The sequence below is a fragment of the Blennius ocellaris genome, assembly GCF_963422515.1.
Source record: "Blennius ocellaris genome assembly, chromosome: 8".
Lineage (NCBI taxonomy): Eukaryota > Metazoa > Chordata > Actinopteri > Blenniiformes > Blenniidae > Blennius > Blennius ocellaris.
In genome coordinates, this window is record NC_137657.1 from 28595179 (window position 1) to 28615971 (window position 20793).

General features: G+C 54.9%; 1 protein-coding gene across 2 annotated transcripts; it reads right to left on the minus strand.

Annotated features, from left to right (window-relative positions):
- Positions 1–59: 59 nt before the first annotated feature.
- On the minus strand, positions 60–20430 carry otud7b (OTU deubiquitinase 7B). Of its 2 annotated transcripts, none has more exons than XM_080500706.1 (12): positions 20257–20430; positions 12578–12770; positions 11298–11468; positions 9959–10174; positions 9118–9219; positions 8740–8867; positions 7825–7931; positions 7237–7364; positions 6933–7082; positions 6006–6120; positions 5623–5701; positions 60–4555 (listed from the first exon to the last, which is right to left on the minus strand). In XM_080500706.1, the coding sequence occupies exons 2-12, from the start codon at positions 12660–12662 to the stop codon at positions 3116–3118; spliced, it is 2721 nt and encodes a 906-aa protein (XP_080356832.1). In that variant the 5' UTR covers positions 12663–12770; positions 20257–20430; the 3' UTR covers positions 60–3115. The 2 variants fall into 2 exon arrangements, with proteins under 2 accessions (XP_080356832.1, XP_080356833.1); XM_080500707.1 differs by lacking the exon at positions 20257–20430 and adding an exon at positions 20049–20247.
- Between the last annotated feature and the right edge of the window lie 363 nt (positions 20431–20793).

The window sequence follows — 20793 nt, forward strand, 5'->3', positions numbered from 1 at the left end:
TGATGAGAGGGGCGGGGCTTGTTTGAGACATATCAATAGCTTCTGACCAGAGGGGCGGGGCTTATTTGAGACGTATTAAAAGCTTCTGATCAGGGGGGCGGGGCTTGTTTGAGACATATTAATAGCTTCTGATCAGGGGGGCGGGGCTTGTTTGAGACGTATTAATAGCTTCTGATCAGGGGGGCGGGGCTCGTTTGAGACGTATTAATAGCTTCTGATCAGGGGGGCGGGGCTCGTTTGAGACGTATTAATAGCTTCCGATCAGGGGGGCGGGGCTCGTTTGAGACGTATTAATAGCTTCTGATCAGGGGGGCGGGGCTTGTTTGAGACGTATTGCAGCAGCTTTAAAACAGCCGACTCATCCTGAAAGTGTTTCGTTTCTCGCGGCAGCAGCAGTTCAGGATCTGTGATCGGTACGAAGACAAAAAGGCAACGAGGACAGGAAGTGGATGTGGACAGTCTCCGGGTGACGGAGGAGCGGCGGCGGGAGGCGGGACGAGGCCCGACGCTCCCCGGCGGCACACCGACTTCGGGAAAAGTGCTTGAATTTGTGCAAAACGCGACGACGGGACGTTCGCAGGACAAACCGACCGGAAGGAGTTTCCGCCCCGTCGGCGCAGATTTTCTCGTCTCATGACTGAATGCTGATCGACTGCGTTTCCTTCAGACGCAGCGACAGAGCTGCGCTAATGCTAATGCTAGTCAGTCTGCCTCCACCTTAGTGTTTGATCAGGATGAACCTCAACGTTTTTCTCGCGGTGGCGTCAAACGGTTCCACATCGTCTGGGGACGTGCTAATGCTAACTGACACTACGCTCTCCATCTGTGAGCCAGAGGTCAAACGACACGTGTTCGGTGCTCCGTTAAGAGTCCGACTTCAGGAAATAGCTTTAGCGTTCAGAAAAGTCATGCTAGTGCATAACTGTCAGCTCGTTGCAGGTCGAAGCTTAAGCTACGGTGCCGTGCTAATGCTCACCGCACTAATGATGTCCACTTGGTCAGCCTACAGCTCAAACAACCAGCGTGAGGACTTCCTGTCAGCATTAGCACTACCTGTTAGCATTAGTCTATGTTGCATTGAGGCTGTTTCTCACATTTGCATCGACAATAGGCTCTCAAGCTAATGCTAACTATACCGCCACCGGCAGGGCACAAAGTGTTTTCAGCTTTAACTCCATCAGATGAGTCTCACCGAGAGCGTTCTAATGCTAATGCTAATGGATAATCGTTTCTGTCAGGCACCAAACCGCAGAGTTAAAACATCAGATCAGTTTCAGATTGAAACTTACTTCTTTTTTGTATTTAGAAGTTTGTTTTCTTTTCTGATATTTTTGACATTACGGTTTGAAAACTGGCATCAACGTTAATGCTAACTGGTCATCGTCGTGTCTGACCGACCGACATCTCGTTAACGATGTGAAGCGCTGAAGCATTTTGGTTTTTCCAAATCAGACTGCAGGAAAACATTTACCTCCCGGACCAGCGCTAATGCTATTGCTAATGCTCAGAATGTGTTTTGATGGAAGTCGGTTTAGTGTTGAAGAGTCGGCAGTTTTCAGTACGTTGAAATGATATGACCATTATTCTGTTTATCTAATGTGCTAACATGCTAACGTTCACCCTCCACCGCTCGGGTTCGAATGCTGATGCTACGAGACTCAGCAGCTTCACATCTGTGCTAATGCTAATGCTAACTGCAGCTGTGCTTCAACTGCACATTGGATCGATTGGGAGGACGGAATAATTAACGCTCCAGCTTCACACAGCTAACTGCTAACGTGACGTAAAACTCACTGAGATTGCTAATGCTAGTTAGCGTTAGCCCTGTCCAGTAATGCTCACCTGCAGTTTGACCTTCATTTAAAGAGTTCAGTGGCTGGAGACATTTTGTTCACTGTTACAAGTCGCACGAGTCCAATGAGTCGCAAGAGTCCAATGAGTCATACGAGTCCTCAGAGTTGTACAAGTCCTCAGAGTCGTACGAGTCCTCAGAGTCGCACGAGTCCAATGAGTCATACGAGTCCTCAGAGTCGTACGAGTTACGGCGAGACTTCGCATTTTTTCCGGATGCTGAAAACCTGAAGAGGCAAACGTTTTGACATTTGGAGGAAAAGAACCTGAATCGTCCTCTGGGTGGCAGTAGTGAGCCAGAGCTCCGTTAGTGACTCGCAGCTTCCAACACATGAAGTTCGACTCACGACACCATCTTGTGGTAGAAAACGGTACTGCAAGGCTGAACAGCCCTCAGGCGTGATAATCTGACGTCTCCTGGACGATTTTTTCGTGAAGTTACATGTAATTATTATTGCACCTTTAAGGGCAGAACACGGCGCATGGCGGCAAAATCTGCTGACTCATCTTTTAACTTCACGGAGGTTTCCTCTGCGACCGCGTCGGTCGCAGGTTTGTCGTTTAGGCGCTCAGTAGCTCGTAAATCTAGAAGAAAAACAAAAAGCCGACATCATATTGCGAGAAGTGAGAAGTTTTAGCCAGAAACGTACGAGTGGAGCGGAGTGGAACCCGGCGAGTGTTTTGCATTCTGTAACATTAGCACCGACACGGCGTCGTCGTTAGCATAGCGTGCTAGCGTCAGACGAGTTAACATCGATTTCCCGAGACGACGAAAGATCGGAAATAACACTGAAATCACCAACGTGACTCCAAAGAGGAACCAGACATTTGTGCTTGCATCGAGAGAGAGTTAGTGTGTGTGTGTGTGTGTGTGTGTGTGTGTGTGTGTGTGTGTGTGTGTGTGTGTGTGTGTGTGTGTGTGTGTGTGTGTATGTGTGTGTGTGTGTGTGTGTGTTCGTCTCTCAGGAGATCCTGAAAGTTCACACACCTGCATCAGAGCCACAGCAAAACAAAAGAGTAAGAAGAGAAGTGCAGTTAGTGTGTAACGTCTGGAGCCGGCGACCCGGTTACCCGGTGACCCGGTGACCCGGCGACCCGGCGACCCGTACCACCCTGTTGGTTCTGAACCTCCCGACCGGGGTTTCCCGTCCCGTGAGTTTGTGCAAAGGCCACTCATCGAAGCCCGGACCAGAGCCGGCCCAGCAGCGCCGGTTCTGATCCAGGCCCTTCACCGTGCAACGGGGGAGGGGGGGGGGGGGTCCGATCAGAACCGGTGCACGGCCGGCTCCGGCTCCCTCCTCTTCAGCTCCTCCCGGTAGCAGTAGGAGCAGTAGTTCCCCGTCTCCGGGTGACCGTAGTAGGTGCAGCTGGGAGTTCGACAGCGGCTGGACTGCGGCCCGGCGGGCAGACCGGCGGCGCTGCCCAGGGAGTAGTGTCTGACCGGCGGCGGCGCCGCCCGGCAGTCCGGGCCGGGGCCCCCGTCCCTGAAGCCGTTAGTGTAGGGCTCTGCCCCCGGGTAGTCCGGCGGGTCGAACTCCGGCAGGTACGAGGGCGCGAGCCGCGAGGGGCTCAGGGAGGAGGTACAGTACTGCGGGTGGGCGGAGGGCGGGGCGGCGGCGGGGCAGTGCCGGGGGAGCGTGGCGTACGAGGGGAGGCCGGGGTAGGAGGCGGCCGGCGAGCCGCCGGCGAGCTGGCGCCGGAGGTCTGGGTAGCCGTGCACCTGCAGGTGCTGCGTGAGGGGGGCCGCGGCGGCGGTGGGGGGCGGGTCCATGAAGGAGGCGCGGGGGAGGGGCACCGCGGACGAGTACGCCGAGGGGCTCGGGGGGGGCTTCGGCTGGCCGTTTTCGACGGGCTCGTCTTTGGCGTCGTGCGGCCGGTAGCCGAGGTCGGCGGCGCCGCCGCCCGCCGCCTCCTTCCTGGGGGGCGGGGCTCCGTTGGCGAGGCTCTTCCTCTCGGCCTCGCGCCGCTGCTGCTCCTGCTCGGCCCGGAAGCGATCCTCGGCGTCGGTCAGGTAGCGCTGGATCATCTCCTCCTGGAAGGGCTGGCGGTTGCTGGTGGTCAGCTGCCCGGAGAAGATGAACTTCCGCTCGCCCTGCATGGCGGCGCGCAGGATGCCCAGGCTCACCTTCACGTCGGCGCCGTACTTGTAGCCGTCGCTCTCCGTGCTGCTTCCGCCGCTGCTCATGCTGCTGCCCGTCCCGTTGAGGCGCTCGCTGCCGGAGGACGGCGAGCCCTTCCCGGAGTCCTCGGAGGCGTGGGCGGACGGCGAGCCCTCCTTGCTGCCCTTCCGGCCCCGGAAGGAGCCCTTCTTCTTCTCCGCCCCGCCGGCCGCCGCCGCGTTCTTCCCCGTCATGAGCCCGCCCACGTTCTTCTTCAGTTTGCTGCCCAGACTCTTCCCGAAGCTGCCCAGCTTGTTGGCCACCGAGTCGGCCCGCTTCTTGTCCTTGTCCTTGTCCTTATCCTTGTCCTTGTCCTTCTTGCTCTTGTCCTTGCTGGCCGAGACGCCGCTGGACGAGCTGGACGAAGACGACGAGCCGTTCTTGGGCAGGGAGCCTCCGTTGGCCGCCGACCCCGCGGCCGAGTCTCCGTTGCCGTTGGAGCTGCTGCTGACCGACTCCTTGTCCGACTCCCCGGAGTCCGGAGGCGTCCGGGCGTCCTCGCCGGCCGACGCCGTGGGCGACTCGGGCTGAGCCAGGGGAGCCTGCTGCAGAGACGCAAAGACAACAAACTGCCGGTCAGACTCACGCCAACAGGAAGTCTTTCATCCCTTCACTGGACGTCAGCAGAGCCACAGGAAGTGAAATAGAGACAGGTCTGTTCTAACGAGAGGATCGGTGCCCCGTGTGAGAGGCTGAAACTGAGAGGAGGAGTCATGTCATGTGCTCGGCTCCAGGGGGCGCCGTCTCTCCCCACAACAACATGATGGAGCTGCAGCTTCACTTTTTTCAAATGTTTACAAGGAAAGAGATTTACTTTCTTGAAATAAAACATTATAATCACAAGTCTTGTTACAGTGTAACTTTACAACTATAAAGTTTCAGCTGGTTGCTTGTTGCAGTGTGTTGCTGGTTGCTTGTTGCAGTGTGTTGCTGGTTGCCTGTTGCAGTGTGTTGCTTGTTGCCTGTTGCAGTGTGTTGCCTGTTGCAGTGTGTTGCTTGTTGCAGTGTGTTGCTTGTTGCAGTGTGTTGCTGGTTGCCTGTTGCAGTGTGTTGCCTGTTGCAGTGTGTTGCTTGTTGCAGTGTGTTGCTTGTTGCCTCTTGCAGTGTGTTGCCTGTTGCAGTGTGTTGCTTGTTGCAGTGTGTTGCCTGTTGCAGTGTGTTGCTTGTTGCAGTGTGTTGCCTGTTGTACTGTGTTGCCTGTTGCAGTGTGTTGCTTGTTGCCTGTTGCAGTGTGTTGCTGGTTGCTTGTTGCAGTGTGTTGCTGGTTGCCTGTTGCAGTGTGTTGCTTGTTGCCTGTTGCAGTGTGTTGCCTGTTGCAGTGTGTTGCTTGTTGCAGTGTGTTGCTGGTTGCCTGTTGCAGTGTGTTGCCTGTTGCAGTGTGTTGCTTGTTGCCTCTTGCAGTGTGTTGCCTGTTGCAGTGTGTTGCCTGTTGCAGTGTGTTGCTTGTTGCCTCTTGCAGTGTGTTGCCTGTTGCAGTGTGTTGCTTGTTGCAGTGTGTTGCTTGTTGCCTGTTGCAGTGTGTTGCCTGTTGCAGTGTGTTGCTTGTTGCCTCTTGCAGTGTGTTGCTGGTTGCCTGTTGCAGTGTGTTGCCGTGTTGCTGGTTGCTCTTTACCTCACAAGGCAGCGGCAGCCAGCTGACCGTCATGTAGCTGTGCAGCATCTGCAGTTTGGCCTCCAGAGACAAAGCGACGCTGGAAGAAGAGCAACACGGAACGTCAACATCTGTTCTCTCTACAATCGTCTCGTACTGACAGAACAACTGACCCTTCAGACACAGAACCGGTTTCCTCTTTAGACACGAAATAAAAGCTGCAGGACAGTGATTTGTGGGCTGGTTTGATACTTTGAGTCCTGAAGAAGCAGCTGGAATCATCTTTAGCTGCAGCCCATATGAGCAACGCTAACCGCTAACAGCTGCTCCTGCCTGTGGTGAAGTGGGAGGAGCTTCACTCCCTCTGATTGGCTGACTGGTGACCTCAGCAGGTCAGAACTCACCTGGCCAGCATCACGTTGTCCGTGTCGTCCTTCCCCCACTCCCAGTCCTTCCCAGGATCCACGGCGAAATGCAGCGGCAGCATCTTGTGCTCCGAGTCCGTCAGCGGGATCACCACTGCAGGACAGGGAACCACCATGAAGCACAGGGAACCATCGTGAGGTACAGGGAACCACCATGTAGGGAACGACCATGAACCTCAGGGAACCATCATGAAGTAGGGGGAACCACCATGTAGGGAACCACCATGTAGGGAACCACCATGAAGCACCGGGAACCATCGTGAAGTACAGGGAACCACCATGTAGGGAACCACCATGTAGGGAACCATCATGAAGCACAGGGAACCACCATGAAGCACAGGGAACCACCATGAAGTACAGGGAACCATCATGTAGGGAACCACCATGTAGGGAACCATCATGAAGCACAGGGAACCACCATGAAGCACAGGGAACCACCATGAAGTACAGGGAACCATCATGTAGGGAACCACCATGTAGGGAACCATCATGAAGCACAGGGAACCACCATGAAGCACCGGGAACCATCGTGAAGTACAGGGAACCATCATGTAGGGAACCACCATGTAGGGAACCATCATGAAGCACCATGAAGCACATTAAGGCGTGTCATCAGGTAAATATGTCTCCGTACTCTCACACTACAGAACCAGGGTCACCCTGCAGAACCAGGCTCAACAAGCAGAACCAGGGTTAACAAGCAGAACCAGGCTCTACATGAAGAACCAGGGTCAACAAACAGAACCAGGGTCACCCTGCAGAACCAGGCTCACCCTGCAGAACCAGGGTCAACAAGCAGAACCAAGCTCAACATGCAGAACAAGGGTCACCCTGCAGAACCAGGGTCAACAAGCAGAACCAGGGTCACCCTGCAGAACCAGGGTCAACAAGCAGAACCAGGCTCACCCTGCTCCCGGCTGCTGTCCCTCTGCTCCATGGACACCAGGGCGGAGAAGTGGGCCTGGTCGTAGGCCAGAACCAGGGGGGAGCGGTGGCACTTCACCGCCGGGACCTCCAGGGGGAGGTAGACGCCCCCGAATGGGATGGGGGCGAAGGCTGCGGACCAAACATCATCATCATCATCATCATCGTCACAATAACTGAGCAGAACTTCTCACTCATTGTACGTTAGAACAAACGACTGACGTCAAATCAAACGAATCGTGCCAGCTAACGCTAGCTGTTAGCTGTTAGCTGTTAGCGTACTCACCCTCCCCACCAGAGTCCCTCAACATGGTGTCTGCCACCACCACGATGGGCCTCCTCAGGACGTGGGCCAGCACGAAGACGTGGAACTCCTCCAGACTCTCGTAGACCGGCTCGTCCGAGGACTCGGCCCTGAAAACCAGCAGGACTCCTTAAAGAGGTTCTGAGACCAGAGCAAGGACCAGGAAGAGGCAGGGACCAAGACCAGCCGGCCTGGTCCACCAGGACCCAGTGTCCAGGTCCACCAGGACCCAGTGTCCAGAGCCTCTTGCTGACTGGTCAGATCTTTCTTTCTCTTTCTGCTCCGCCGGAACAAACAAAGCCTTTTCTTCTTCATGTGATCTTATAGCATGTAGCACGTAGCATTTAGCCTCGCTACTGGGAGCCTCAAACCTCTTAGCATGTAGCCCCAGAACTGTGTGAGGCTTGAAGCTCTTAGCATGTAGCATGTAGCCTCGCTACCGTGAGCCTCAAACCTCTTAGCATGTAGCATGTAGCCTCAGTACTGTGTGAGCCTTGAACCCGTGGGTCAACAGCCAACAACTAACGGCTAATAGCTAATAGCTAACACCTACTGGCTAACAGTCCTCACCCGCTGGTCCCGTTGGTGCTGTAGTGTATCCTGGGCTCGCTGGACGCCAACTTCAACAACTCGTTCCACTCCTTCTGCCACTCCTCCTCCGTGTACACCAGCCCTGACTACACACACACACACACACACACACACACACACACACACACACACACACACACACACACACACACACACACACACACACACACACACACACACACACACACACACACACACACACACACACACACACACACACACTGGTCAGACGGGGTCTCAGGTCACCAAGAACTCTTTGTCGGTGCTGCTGTTGCAGGTGTGAAGGTGTGAAGGTCAGAAGGTCAGAAGGTCAGAAGGTCAGAAGGTCAGTTGGTCTGTTAGTCTGAACCGTCAGGAGGCTTCAGTCTCTCTTCAGTCTCTCAGCTCTTGTGGAGCAACAAGTGATGAAACGACTGAAACGGGTCATGGTCAGGGTCAAGGGGTCAGGGTCATGGTCAGGATCATGGTCAGGGTCAGGGGTCAGGGGTCAGGGTCATGGTCAGGATCATGGTCATGGGTCATGGTCATTGTCAGGGGTCATGTTTAGGATCATAGTCAGGGTCAGGGGTCAGGGTCAGGGTCATGTTCAGGATAAGGGTCATGTTCAGGATAAGGGTCAGGGTCAGGGGTCATGGTCAGGGTCATTGTCAGGGGTCATGTTAAGGATCATAGTCAGGGTCAGGGGTCAGGGTCATGGTCAGGATGATGGTCAGGGGTCAGGGGTCATGATCAGGGTCATAGGTCAGGGGTCGTGGTCATGGTCAGGGGTCATGGTCGTGGTCAGGGTCCAGGGTCATGGGTAGGGTCATGGTCAGGGTCATAGGTCATGGTCGTGGTCATGGTCAGGGGTCAGGGTCGTGGTCGTGGTCGTGGTCAGGGTCCAGGGTCAGCGACCTCTTTGTTCTGCTGGGTCTGCTGCCACCTCCAGCGGCGCTGCAGAGCCAGTCTCTCCAGGCCGTGGTCCATCAGGGCGTACAGGGACTTCCTCAGCATCAGGTCTCGGTCGTGGAACCCCCACATTCCTGGGTCACAACAAAAACACAGCGCCGGGTCAGCCCGCCTCCGTGTGCCCGGGTCCAGGACCACAGGGTCCAGAACCACAGGGTCCAGGACCACACGAGGACTTTATTAGTCCTGAACCCTCTGGAACAGATTCAGGTCCCGTTTCCACGACAACGCTCCGGGTAAAAACATTGTTTTGTGCTTCAGTTTCAGAAAAGGTTCATATTTACGGTGTGTGTGTGTGTGTGTGTGTGTGTGTGTGTGTCTCACCCAGAGACGCAGCGTGCAGCAGACAGTTCCCGTCTCCACTGGTGGCCAGAGGAAGGAGACTCTGACAGTTTGGAACCACTTTGGTCCACCAGTTCAACCGACCTGCGGGGGAGGGGAGGGGGGGGGGGGGGTTAACCTGGAGGCTGCTACTGGTGTGTGTGTGTGTGTGTGTGTGTGTGTGTGTGTGTGTGTGTGTGTGTGTGTGTGTGTGTGTCAAGGCCCCTTCATGCAGTCCACATGCAGTGATGTCAGCATCACTATCCACCCTGTGCGCTAGGCTCCGCCCCTCTGAGGTCGAACGTGTGACCTGTACACCAACTGCTCCTGTTCCAGAGCTACTGGGTTCTACTGGGTTCTGGTGTGAGGAGGTTCTCCGTCTCAACAATCACAATTTAAAACCAAATAAAGATCCAGAGGCTCAGAACTCTGGATTGTTTCTGGATCCTTACGTTACGTTGTGGATTTGTTCTGTTCTGGATTTGTTCTGTTCCGGATTTGTTCTGTTCTGGAATGTTCTGTTCCGGATTTGTTCTGTTCTGGAATGTTCTGTTCCGGATTTGTTCTGTTCTGGAATGTTCTGTTCTGGAATGTTCTGTTCCGGATTTGTTCTGTTCTGGAATGTTCTGTTCCGGATTTGTTCTGTTCTGGAATGTTCTGTTCCGGATTTGTTCTGTTCTGGAATGTTCTGTTCTGGATGGTTAAGGGAGTGAGTCCAGAGTCTGGTATGGATGCAGTCATGTAGCACATGTAGCACATATAGGACATGTAGGACATGTAGGACATGGCACAGGGTGGACAGCTGGACCCGGTCTCCTGCGGTCTGCAGTAACAGGGTCGGTACCTGCGTGCTCCAGGGCCACCATCATGGACTGTTCGATCAGGTCGCGCTCGATGAAGCCGCGGAAGTCGTCGCGGTACACGGTAAGGTCGGGCAGCTGGAAGGTGCAGAGGGGCGTGTCCAGCAGGGGCTCGCTGCTGCTGGACACGTGGGACCGAGCCAGGGACACGATGGTGGAGCTGGCGTGGGAGATCCCCCGGGACAGACGCTTCTCTGAGGCTGTGGACGGTACGGCAGGACACGGTGTTATGGTACGGTATGGTATGGCAGGACACGGTGTTATGGTACGGTACTGTAAGGTACGGTATGACACGGTGTTACACCACGGTACGGTATGGTACTGTACCGTATTGTACTGTACGGTATTATACTGTATGGTATGGTGCGGTACTGTACTGTAAGGTACGGTACGGTACGGTACTGTACCGTATTGTACTGTACGGTATTATACTGTATGGTATGGTGCGGTACTGTACTGTAAGGTACGGTACGGTACCGTATTGTACTGTACGGTATTATACTGTATGGTATGGTATGGTACGGTACTGTACTGTAAGGTACGGTACGGTACTGTACCGTATTGTACTGTACGGTATTATACTGTATGGTATGGTGCGGTACTGTACTGTAAGGTACGGTACGGTACCGTATTGTACTGTACGGTATTATACTGTATGGTATGGTATGGTACGGTACTGTACTGTAAGGTAAGGTATGGTACGGTACTGTACTGTATTGTACTGTACGGTATTATACTGTATGGTATGGTACGGTACTGTACTGTAAGGTACGGTACGGTACGGTACTGTACCGTATTGTACTGTACGGTATTATACTGTATGGTGTGGTACGGTACTGTACGGTACCGTACGGTATTGTATGGTATGGTACTGTACTGTACGGTATGTTATGGTTTGGTACGGTACTGTATGGTACGGTACTGTACGGTATGGTACGGTACGGTACTGTATGGTATGGTACTGTACGGTACGGTACTGTGATGCACAGTTTCATCACCGTGACGACAGGAGTGGTTCTGGTTCCACACCTTCATGTGTGTGCAGTTCTGTCAGGTTCTGTCAGGTTCTGTCAGGTTCTGACTCTCGTGGAGAAAAACAGGAACAAGTGAAAAAAACAACCTTTTTGAAGCCTCGGTGAACTTTTCTCCTCCTTTAGACTTAAACATAATCCCACACTGCCGACGTGACTGCAGCTCCTGACAGAAACTCATGGTAACCATGGCGACAGCTCGTCTGTGTCACGGCGTGAAGGCGAGGACGGGTTCTACTAGGAACAGACCGACCACCTCTACTCTACGTCAGCTGACCAGAGAGGACCTCACCTTGCACCACCTCGTCTTGGCGGTGCAGGACCGGCCGTCCGACCCGGGCCATGTCCTTGTCGGGCGGCGGGTAGGTCGGCTGCTCTGCTAGGGAGTACGTCAGGCTCCCAGCATGCACCTGTCGCAGCTGCTCGAAGTCGCTGAGGGCGGCGGTGAAATCCCAGTTCTTCCCTGGAGGACGAGAGCAGAGAGTCGGTCAGGACCTCCTGCTGGACCGGTCCAGTCTGGGCCGGAGCCGCTGCCACTTCCTGCTATCTGCTGCGGCGTGGAGCAACAGGAAGCTCACTTCCTGCTGCCACTTCCTGTTGCTGCTTCCTGCTGCCGCTTCCTGCTGCCACTTCCTGTTGCTGCTTCCTGCTGGCGCTTCCTACTGCTGCCACTTCCTGCTGCTGCCACTTCCTGTTGCTGCCACTTCCTGTTGCTACTTCCTGTTGCTGGCGCTTCCTGCTGCCACTTCCTGTTGCTACTTGCTGTTGCTGGCGCTTCCTGCTGCCACTTCCTGTTGCTGCTTCCTGCTGGCGCTTCCTACTGCTGCCACTTCCTGCTGCTGCCACTTCCTGTTGCTGCCACTTCCTGTTGCTACTTCCTGTTGCTGGCGCTTCCTGCTGCCACTTCCTGTTGCTGGCGCTTCCTGCTGCCACTTCCTGTTGCTGCCACTTCCTGTTGCTACTTGCTGTTGCTGGCGCTTCCTGCTGCCACTTCCTGTTGCTACTTCCTGTTGCTACTTCCTGTTGCTGGCGCTTCCTGTTGCTACTTCCTGTTGCTGGCGCTTCCTGTTGCTACTTGCTGTTGCTGGCGCTTCCTGCTGCCACTTCCTGTTGCTACTTCCTGTTGCTGCCACTTCCTGTTGCTGGTGCTTCCTGCCGCCACTTCCTGTTGCTGGCGCTTCCTGCTGCCACTTCCTACTGCTTCCTGCTGCCACTTCCTGCCGCTTCCTGCTGCCACTTCCTGTTGCTGGCGCTTCCTGCTGCCACTTCCTGTTGCTACTTCCTGTTGTCACTTCCTGTTGCCATTTCCTGTTGCTGCCACTTCCTGTTGCTACTTCCTGTTGCTGGCGCTTCCTGCTGCCACTTCCTGTTGCCACTTCCTGTTGCTGCCATTTCCTGTTGCTGCTGCTTCCTGTTGCTGCTTCCTGCTACTTCTTACTGCTTCCTGTACTTCCTGTGGCGGTGTAGCAGCAGTAGCAGTGGTGATGTAGCAGCAGTGTAGCAGCAGTAGCAGTGGTGATGTAGCAGCAGTAGAAGTGACGTAGCAGTGGCTCCTCCGCCCCCAGTACTCACCCTCCAGCAGGTCTCTGGCCAGTCCCGGTTCAGCCCCAGTGGAACGGACAAAGTCGGACAGGACTGCGTCCATATCCACGGTCATGTGATCATGAAGCGGCTGGTTGGCGAGGCCCGGCCGGCGCTAGCAAGAGAAAGAGAAGAAGAAGAGCAGAGCCGCCCTCCTCACCTGGAGAAGCTCCGTCAGCCACACCTGAGGAAGACAACATCATCGTCATCGTCACCAGCTGTCACACATCTGCAGCTTCACAGTGGACAAGGAGACCAACCAGCCTCCCGCTGGGCTTCAACGCTCCGTTGCCATGGCAACATGGACGCCAAAATGCCGCGTTTTTTCATTTTCAATTCAGTTTCACATTTAAACGACGAGGTTTTGAAAACGAAGTTCACGCACACACACACACACACACACACACACACACACACACACACACACACACACACACACACACACACACACACACACACACACACACACACACACACACACACACACACACACACACACACACACACACACACACACACAGGAGTCATGACACCATGGAGCAAACTTTGTTCTGGTTGATGGTGACTAGCACCAGCACCAGGACCAGGACCAGGACCAGGACCAGCACCAGGACCAGGACCAGGACCAGGACCAGGACCAGGACCAGGACCAGCACCAGCACCAGGACCAGCACCAGGACCAGGACCAGCACCAGGACCAGCACCAGGACCAGCACCAGGACCAGGACCAGCACCAGGACCAGCACCACTGTATCTCCAGAGTAGAATCTGAGCTCTACTTTTCATTTCAAAGTAAAAGCTGCTGAGATCAATATTGGGATCTGATCACAACACAAACCATCACCAGCTCCTCCAGTCATCTCTTCTCCTCCTCCTCCATCCCTCGTTCTGCCTCGTCTGACTGTTCACCCGTTTCCACCGTGTCTGATGAGTCACCACTTCATTCTCTTTGCACCTCCATCACCCTCTCCATCTCTCTCTCTCCATCTCCCTCTCCATCTCTCTCTCCATCTCTCAGACGGAGGTGGGGAGTCGTTCTGCAGTGTTTCTCTGTACAGTCCAACTCTCCTCTGGTGGTGTGTCAGGACCACTGAACACACACACACACACACACACACACACACACACACACACACACACACACACACACACACACACACACACACACACACACACACACACACACACACACACACACACACACACACACACACACACACACACACACACACACACACACACACACACACACACACACAGATGCTGTTGGATCAGTGCGTTGCTATAGCAACCATCACAGAGAGGTCAACAACCCACAACAGGAAGTTCAGCTTGTTACAACTCCAACAAATAAACAGAGGAGGTGAACAGTGGAGGTGAAGGAAGGAGGTGAAGGAGGAGGTGAAGGAGGAGGTGAAGGAAGGAGGTGAAGGAAGGAGGTGAAGGAAGGAGGTGAAGGAGGAGATGAACAGTGGAGGTGAAGGAAGGAGGTGACCAGTGGAGTTGAAGGGAGGAGGTGACCAGTGGAGTTGAAGGGAGGAGGTGAAGGAGGAGGTGGAGGAGGAGGTGGAGGAGGAGGTGAAGCAGGAGGTGACCAGAGGAGGTGAAGGAGGAGGTGGAGGAGGTGAAGCAGGAGGTGACCAGAGGAGGTGAAGGAGGAAGAGGAGGAGGTGAAGCAGGAGGTGACCAGAGGAGGTGGAGGAGGTGAAGCAGGAGGTGACCAGAGGAGGTGAAGCAGGAGGTGACCAGAGGAGGTGGAGGAGGAGGTGACCAGAGGAGGTGAAGCAGGAGGTGACCAGAGGAGGTGAAGCAGGAGGTGACCAGAGGAGGTGGAGGAGGAGGTGACCAGAGGAGGTGAAGCAGGAGGTGACCAGAGGAGGTGAAGCAGGAGGTGACCAGAGGAGGTGGAGGAGGAGGTGAAGCAGGAGGTGACCAGAGGAGGTGGAGGAGGTGAAGCAGGAGGTGACCAGAGAAGGTGAAGGAGGAGGTGGAGGAGGTGAAGCAGGAGGTGACCAGAGGAGGTGGAAGAGGTGAAGCAGGAGGTGACCAGCAGTCCTCTGGTGGTGAAACTCGTCATTCCGGCTGCAGGATTTTCACCACATGGTTTTGTAACGGCAGGTTGTCTGTGGGTGTAATACCCTCATTCCTCCACCAGGGGGCGGGGCTGCATTGTGGGTCATCAGTAGTGGAGGGAGCAGGAGCCTTGGTGACGCCAGGTGTCGTTGTTTGAAGGAACACAAACGTTTCTGAAACGGCGTGTCCACGACAGCCTCCTGCATCCCATTCCCTGTCTATGGGACACGCACTGCAGTGCATGCTGGGAGCGGTGCATGCTGGGAGCGGTGCATGCTGGGAGCGGTGCATGCTGGGAGAGGTGCATGCTGGGAGCAGTGCATGATGGGAGTGGTGCATGCTCTCCCTCTGTAGTGCAGCTCTCCCTCTCTAAAGCAGCTCTCCCTCTCCAGAGCAGCTCTCCCTCTCTAAGGGAGCTCTCTCTTTGTAGAGCAGCTCTCCCTCTCTAAGGCAGCTCTCCCTCTGTAGAGCAGCTCTCCCGCTCTAGTGCAGCTCTCCCTCTCCAGAGCAGCTCTCCCTCTCTAGAGCAGCTCTCCCTCTCTAAGGGAGCGCTCTCTCTGTAGAGCAGCTCTCCCTCTCTAAGGCAGCTCTCCCTCTGTAGAGCAGCTCTCGCTCTCCAGAGCAGCTCTCCCTCTCTAAGGGAGCTCTCTCTCTGTAGAGCAGCTCTCCCTCTCTAAGGCAGCTCTCCCTCTGTAGAGCAGCTCTCTCTCTCTAACGCAGCTCTCCCTCTCCAGAGCAGCTCTCCCTCTGTAGAGCAGCTCTCCCTCTCTAAGGCAGCTCTCCCTCTGTAGAGCAGCTCTCTCTCTCTGGTCGATGGAGGCCCTCAGAACCCCGGCGGAGCAGCTGCTCCCAGACGCTCCCAGGCGACGGAGGCAGGATCCTCCGAGGGTGGAGGCGGCTGCCCTTCAGCTGTCTTTATCTGCTGCGGGCTGTAATCTGATTACTGAGGGAAGCCGGCCGGCCCACGCCGCCTGGTTACATAACGGCGCCTCCAGCTGGGGGGGAGGCCGAGCGCGGAGGCAAAACAAACACCAAGCCCTCTACCGGGCTCCTCCACACTTCCTGGACCGCAGAGCAGCTGAATGGAGGCGCCGGCGCCCCCCGCAGGACAACGCAGGAACAGCCGGGCTGCACTTCCTGTCCTGGAAACGTCATGTGGACAAACACTGACGGTTCCACTGTGAAGAACAAGCCTCCGCTGCTCCGTCGGTCTGCGAGGAACAGCGGCGGCACAGGAGCAGCGCCACCATGTGGCTGTCGGAGGGCTAGCATCACGCTACAGCAGCCCAGAGGGCTAGCATCACGCTACAGCAGCCCAGATGGCTAGCATCACGCTACAGCAGCCCAGATGGCTAGCATCACGCGACAGCAGCCCAGGGCCTGGCGCTGCAGATCACCTCCAGCTAACCAGCTAACCAGCTAACCAGCTAACGCTCACTGGAGCAACAACTTGGTACAGCACTTCAGCTCAATGCTACGACTCTAACGACACGGTTCTAACAAAACAGCTTCTAACGACACGGTTCTAACAAAAGAGCTTCTAATGACACGGTTCTAACAAAACAGGTTCTAACGACACGGTTCTAACAAAACAGCTTCTAACACCACGGTTCTAACGACACGGTTCTAACGACACAGCTCTAACAAAACGACACTAACTACTCAGCTCTAACTACACGACTCTAACTACACGACTCTAACTACACGACTCTAACTACACGACTCTAACGACACGACTCTAACGACACGGTTCTAACGACCCGGTTCTAACAAAACAGCTTCTAACGACACGGTTCTAACAAAACAGGTTCTAACGACACGGTTCTAACGACACGGTTCTAACAATAGAGCTTCTAATGACACGGTTCTAACAAAACAGGTTCTAACGACACGGTTCTAACGACACGGTTCTAACGACACGGTTCTAACGACACAGCTCTAACAAAACGACACTAACTACACGACTCTAACTACACGACTCTAACTACACGACTCTAACTACACGACTCTAACTACACGACTCTAACTACACGACTCTAACTACACGACACTAACTACACGACTCTAACTACACGACTCTAACTACTCAGCTTCCTCCCAACACCCACAGACTCCTGAGGTGAACTGGTGAATATAACTAATACTAGTATAATATTATATGACTAATAATCACTTCACGCGCTCCAGCAGGAGTTCTGGTCTCTGTGAACCAGTGAAGTGTTGACATGAGCCTGGCGGTTGGACTGGTCCTGCCACTCTCAAGTCCCTGGATGAAGGCGGGCGAGGTTGAGCCGCCCTGAGCCTGGAAGTGGAAACCCATCCCGCCCCGATGGGGGCGGAGCCAGCGGCTCTGGGTGTGTGAGCGTAATGCGACACCCGGGCCGGACTGCTGATCTCAGGATTCCTCCGTCCCGGGCCGACCGTCCGTCCGTCCCTCCCTACAATCTGTCCACAGCCACTCCCCAAGTCCTCTGGAGGTTCCAGGCGGGGATCATGTGACAGGTGTTCTCTGGCACCACGCCGCCGCTACTTCCAGAAACTGGATCCCGGACGGACTGAGGGAGGGCAGACCGATTCTACAAACACAGTAACGCTTCATGAAGAGCTGAGAGGGAAAAACCACCTGGAACTTCCTGTTTTAAATAAAGTTTCCTGGTGGTTTGAAGACCTAAACTGCGTGGATGGAAAACATCACTGTGCAGCCAAACAGGCCTTCAAAATAAAAGAATTACCACCAGATGTGAGCCTGTAGCACCTGCACCAACTGAGTAACCAGAACCACACGAGGACGGTGTTTCTGATATCGACGTGATGAGGGACGGTCCGGTCCAGTACCAGTATCGGGTTCCGATCCAGTATTGGTAATGGGTTCCGATCCAGTACCGGTATAGGGTTCCGGTCCAGTACCGGTATCGGGTTCCGGTATCGGGTTCCGATCCAGTATTGGTAATGGGTTCCGATCCAGTACCGGTATCGGGTTCCGGTATCGGGTTCCGATCCAGTATTGGTAATGGGTTCCGATCCAGTACCGGTATAGGGTTCCGGTCCAGTACCGGTATTGGGTTCCGGTATCGGGTTCCGATCCAGTATTGGTAATGGGTTCCGATCCAGTACCGGTATCGGGTTCCGGTATCGGGTTCCGATCCAGTATTGGTAATGGGTTCCGATCCAGTACCGGTATCGAGTTCCGGTCCAGTACCGGTATCGGGTTCCGATATCGGGTTCCGATCCAGTACCGGGAACAGGTTCCGACATCAACACAATTCACAGACTGGAAATTTGGGATCCATGAAGCCTCATGTGTGCTTCAGCTGAAATGCTGCTCTGCCGGCTGGCTGCAAACCGTGGACTGGATTCCCTGAAGGGAGCCGGGTCTCAACGTATCGGCGCTTCCCTAACCGTGTGTGTGAGGTGGGAGACGGTAAGGCGACCTTTGACCTTTGAAGGAACAGTCAGAGCCTCAGAGGATGAACTCTTGAGGACACACACACACACACACACACACACACACACACACACACACACACACACACACACACACACACACACACACACACACACACACACCAAGAGAGAGAGAAAGAATCCCCTCATGAAACTGGATGTGATATCAGGCGGTGTTATAACATGTTATAACATCAAGGCCGCCACCGGGGCGGCGCCACCACCACCACCGGGTCAGCAGCCAAGGTTTGGGCCCAGCAGGGAGTCCTGTGTGTGTCTCCGTCCTCCATGATGTGGACCGTCTGTCCAGCGAACAAACGCAGGAGGTGAATAATTGAAGGCGGAGCGTAACCCGACCCCCGCCGCTACCCTTGGTGGGTGTTTGCAGACGACCTGCTGCTCTCGGGACGCCGCCGGGCTCACGTGTCGGCGCCGCCAGGAAACTCCTGCAGCTGCTTACGTTGAGCTCAGGAGCCCGAAAAACCATGAAACCGAGCCCCCGCCCCCCCCTGGAGGACGGCCCGTTGTCACTACCTGTTCACCTTCTTAAAGGGACAGCGTCACCGAGACTCTGGACCCGGTCCTGGAGGTCCAACCCTCCTCAGAGGCGGCTCTGGACCTGGACCTGGTCCTGGAGGTCCGACCGTCCACCAGGTCCCGGTAACTTGTTTGTTCTTCCCGGAAAAAAAAAAAAAATGCCCGTTTCCATGGCAACGGCAGAAACAGAGTGAGAAGAGGATGATGGGAGTGTCTATGTTGGTCCACCAGTGGGCGCTGCTGTCAGTTTTAGTAACACACACACACACACACACACACACACACACACACACACACACACACACACACACACACACACACACACACACACACACACACACACACACACACACACACACACACACACACACACACACACACACAATAAAACATCCATTTAGCGTCCAGGAGGAGTTTGATGAGTCAAACAGTCACCAGGTGAGTTACAACCAGGTGAGTTACAACCAGGTGAGTTTAGAGAGAACCACCCAGGTGTAAAGGAAACAGAACCATTCTAAGAATCCAGGTGTGGCCGGAGGAGGAAACTGCCTCTGCAGCTCTTAAAGGACCTTCTCCTCTAAAGCACCTGGACCCAGACTGGAAGACAAAAACCATCTCTCGAGTCCAACAACAAGCACCCTGGAGGGTCCTGGGACGTGGGTCTGCCTGGATCTGGGTCCTGCTCAGAGTCCAGGTCCGCTCCAGGAGCCGGCGTTGCGGAGGTGAAAGGGTTAATCCGTGAGGGGGCGTAACGCCGCTCCGTAAGCTGCTGCTGCTGCTTTGAGGGACCTGACGTCACCACGTAAATATAACCTGCTAATCTGGACCTGGACTTGGAACTGGACCTGGACCTGCACCTGGAACTGGACCAGGACCTGGACCTGGACCAGGGAAACATACGTGCATGGCTGGAACAGCCCCAGCATGGTGTGGTCCGGTGTATTGATCAGAGTGGTCAGGTGTATTGATAGTGATCAGGTGCATCGATAGTGATCAGGTGTATTGATAGAGTGATCAGGTGTATTGATAGTGATCAGGTGTATTGATAGAGTGATCAGGTGTATTGATAGAGTGATCAGGTGTATTAATAAAGTGATCAGGTGTATTGATAGTGATCAGGTGTATTGATAGAGTGATCAGGTGTATTAATAAAGTGATCAGGTGTATTGATAGAGTGATCAGGTGTATTGATAGAGTGATCAGGTGTATTGATAAAGTGATCAGGTGTATTGATAGTGACCAGGTGTATTGATAGAGTGATCAGGTGTATTGATAGAGTGATCAGGTGTATTGATAGAGTGATCAAGTGTATTGATAGTGACCAGGTGTATTGATAGTGACCAGGTGTTGATAGTTTGAGGTTATTGAACGACTCTCGCCATCTCAGCATCCAGAACAACATTCTTACATAAACAAGGAGAGCAGCTGAAACCCGCTCCATGAACGTGATCCCGCGGTCGGCGTCGAGCCGCACGGAGCGCAGGGTGGAGGTGGGTGGAGGTGAACCGAGGGAAGCGGAGGTAAAAAGGAGGGGAAAGGAGGCAAAACGCAGCAGAATGTGGGCTTGTGTTCGCAGTGAGCAGCAGCTAGCCAGCAGCTAGCCGCGGTAGCTTTACCTTCCCGCGGCCTCTCGGACTTCACATCGTCCCGGACTTCTCCTGGGGCCTCCCCCCCCGCGGCTCCCAGCGACTCCCGGCGGCCTGGTGCCCCGCGGCGACCCGTCACAACTTTCTCGGCCGGTTCGGGAACGGGTCGAAGGCAGAATCCAGCCGGAGGAGCGACAAACTCAACCCTCCACTTACAACAACAACGTCAACCGACGGTCTGACCCCGCCCCTCCCCCAACCGACCGCCAGCCAATCACAGCCACGGGCGGGCTTCGCTGACGCGGCCGGCAGCCAATAGGCGCGCCGGACGGCTTTGATTGACGTCCCTCCGTCGCGTCAACAGCGAACGAGATCGACCGAGTACAAGACACGCGCTCGCCGATTGGACGCGGCGGGGAAAGGAGGCGGGACTTCAGCCGGGCAGCCAATGGGCGCAGGCCCTGGCCCGCGGAGCGACAGGTGCGGGGGAGTGAGCGTCACCACGGACGGGTGAGATCATCCAAAGATGACGTAACCTTTACGTCACCGAAGACCAAAATAAAGAAG